Source organism: Cucurbita moschata, unplaced genomic scaffold (assembly GCF_002738365.1).
Source record: "Cucurbita moschata cultivar Rifu unplaced genomic scaffold, Cmos_1.0 Cmo_Scf00015, whole genome shotgun sequence".
In the NCBI taxonomy this organism is placed as follows: domain Eukaryota; kingdom Viridiplantae; phylum Streptophyta; class Magnoliopsida; order Cucurbitales; family Cucurbitaceae; genus Cucurbita; species Cucurbita moschata.
This window is the reverse complement of record NW_019268531.1, coordinates 354096-357254: the sequence shown is the minus strand read 5'-3', so window position 1 is coordinate 357254 and position 3159 is coordinate 354096. Positions and strand designations below refer to the sequence as shown.

Genomic DNA, 3159 nt, shown 5'->3' with positions numbered 1-3159 from the left:
ACCCGTTATATAATATGAACTGAGTTTTTTTTTTTTTTTTTTTTGGTGAAGGGTAATATGAACCAAGTTATTCACTAGTTTGACTAATTTGTAATGCAGATAAAGTTAACATGAAAGCATACTTCTAACCACGTAAAATATCTAAATGCTCAGTCCAATTAAAATCTAAAACATAACTTCAACCGACAATTAAATAAATAGGATCATAAAATGCATTCAATTATTTTCATTCTATATCTGACTAGGCAAGCCAACCAGCATCTCATCTATTTGATTTAGAAGTTGATTTGTCCAAAGCAATTAATGCGGTGCTGTGGTTAACTGTTCTTGTTTAATGCAATAAAACATATACGAAGCATATACTGAGAGTGATCCAGAAATTATCTGAGTTAAATGTCATATTGTGGCTGACCGTCCAAAATATAATCATCATCCCCTTCAATTAAACCAAGAAATTATATGTGAGACTACACATCTGAAGGTCACAGGAAGTTGGTCAACCATAATAAACCAACACACCTGAAAATTTCTCAACCGCCAATTACAGCTAATCTAAAAAGAACTAAAACAAAAATCGACATTGACATAAGCTAGAATCTGTCCTTAGTAGGAAAAATGTGCTTTTCTTCACCTTCCCCATATTAAGAAAAGAAAACCTTTCTGGCCGTTCCTTAATATGAGATAGGATTTATTCCCCCGATTTCAATCTTTGAGAGATGTGGCAACATACACCACATGAATGCACACAACTAATATTTTTTCTAGTGGGCTAGGTGTGAAGGGGACCCCGCCCCAAACTTGTTTCCACCAATAACTTTAAGTCAACATCTCACCTCATTCTAATTGAACAATACACACTGCCTGCATAAAATCTAAACGATGCACAAGACTCACGACCTGTAAGATTATTGGTTATTTATGTATGCTAATGGATCATCTAAAATTCCCCTTCAACTGGACTGACACAATGAAAAAATGCATTCAGCTTCTTAAACAATTTATTTATCTTTTTCCAATCATCGATAAGTTCAATCATTATTGTTTAAATTTTATGCCCTGAAATAAGGCAAAGGATGTAACATTACGGACATGATTAACATTAACAAATAGTAGATGAGAGTTCTCTTCTAAAACACTGCAGCCTGTTTGATCTAGTTTCTATGCAGACATCAATGTACGTTTCACGTCACCAATATAAGAGATAACCTCTAAGTAATTCAAACAGTAACACCAATGGTTAACCCTGGAAATTAAACAAAGAACCAAGTTGACTAAATTTCAAAGCCAAGATGCTAAGGATAGGAAGAGTTGTGGTCATCAAAAAAAAATATATAAGACTGCAAATATGACTGGTATCTGAGATCTTTTTTTAATATATATATGTAACTAACATTTACACCATCCTAGAGAATTTAGGGTAGGAGATCTAATATTAAAATTTTCATTAGCCTACTCATCATAAAATTAGATGACACTTTCGGAAAGTATTCCTATGGACATTGTGACTTTTAGGTTTGTATTGATTTTTCATCAATAGCTGTGCCCACAAGTTAATAAATAATAGCAGGCAGCATGGACCCACAAGTTTGATAAAGAACTTTCCAGGCACATACAACACATTGATATAACCCGACCCAAGCCAACAAATTCTTGAGTTGTCCAAACGGTATTTGTTTAGAAGAACATGCAGGTCCCTATCAGACAATCAAAAAGTTACGAATATCAAATCTAGGGAGGAGAAGCGAGAATCTTACTGGTGGAGAATGATGACTCTGATGATAGGGGTGATGGTTATCAGTTGGGAAAGAGTTCGTTGTGGTTGGAGGCGCAGCTGAGGCAATGAGCTCCTCTTCATTTCCAAGACTCGCTCGAGACATGTCTCTCTTGTTCTGTTTCCTATTTTCCCTAATTTTTGAGAAATCAAGAGAGTAGTCAGGCATCTGTCCCTTCTGGTCCCAATCTCCAAACTGTGGCACTGAAAGCCATGGAGCAGTTTTCTGTAGAAAATAAAAAGGAACGTATCTTTAAGTTGAAGCCAAGAATGTAAGTTACATTTAAGAATTAAATTATTAAAACAACATCAATTAAAAACTCCAAAGCTTTTCAATTTTCTAAAACTAACATATTTATTGTCAGCTAGCACACGCCATATCAGAGATTTGCACAGTAACCTCACATTGTCTAATTTATTTCTCGTCTTTCATTAGTATTCACACAAGAACATGCGCATATAGGAAACTGACCATTATAGGCTTTGTTTTAATCTATTCCCAATTTTCCATCTTATTCGAGCCAAAAAGTAAGTTTCTCTTATAAATCAAATAACTATACGATTCATTATATGTGGAGAGTATTTAATTGGATAAGTTTTTCCACTTCAAGGTCAGCGACAGCAATTTCTCTGAAATTTTATTTTTCAGTCTTCAGAACATGCTAAAATATATATAAATAAATAAACAAAAAGTCAATGGTCGAAATAGAAGAGCAACTGAAGGAAACCTATCGGCTAAAGCGTTGAAATTATGGAACCATAGGAAAATAATTGGCAAGAGGATGGAAGAAAAAGTTGACAGGCTTGACTGCTTCCCAGCTTAGAAAAAGTAACATGATTGCCTCCGTGAATTAATCATAAACGGTTAAAAAGCAAAAGCATATCGCTAATTTCTCCCGTGACAAAATAAAGACGTCAAAATCCAACCAAGCTAGAGAACTAATCAAATTACGTTTCGGAAATTTAAAAGCAATGTGAGAAATTTCGACCGGAAAAGGTGGAAAGATAAGGAAAAAAAAAAAAGAGAATCTCAAATTTCGAAGAGGAAAATGGTAATACCAGTGCATGTGCAAGATGAAATGCCACGAAAACAGCGATGATTCCGCTCAAAAGAACGAATAAGAGAGCAACGTTTTACTCACAGTTTGACCAAAAAAAACTTATTAATAATAACGAAATTCTAATGCTTCTAAGATTGTTTTCATTAGGCGAGGTCAAACACCAAAGCGACGACAATCTCACCTCTTCAAGAGTCCCGCTAAACATTTCAACTCAGATCAAGAAATTTATGCATTTCCTCTCTATCACTAGCAAAGAACGAAAAGTACACAACGACGCCCTACGCTTCTCAACGGAAACAAATATCCAAAAAAAAAAAAAAAAAAAAA

At 34.6% G+C, this 3159-nt stretch overlaps 1 protein-coding gene across 1 annotated transcript in view; it reads right to left on the bottom strand.

Annotated features, from left to right (window-relative positions):
• The window catches only part of LOC111453422, a 5808-nt gene that overhangs the window by 1604 nt on the left and 1045 nt on the right, over window positions 1–3159 (bottom strand). Inside the window, exon 2 of the mRNA XM_023094522.1 lies at window positions 1755–1997. Within this exon, the coding sequence (XP_022950290.1) occupies window positions 1755–1997 (243 nt within the window). The remainder of the gene's footprint in view (window positions 1–1754; window positions 1998–3159) is intronic.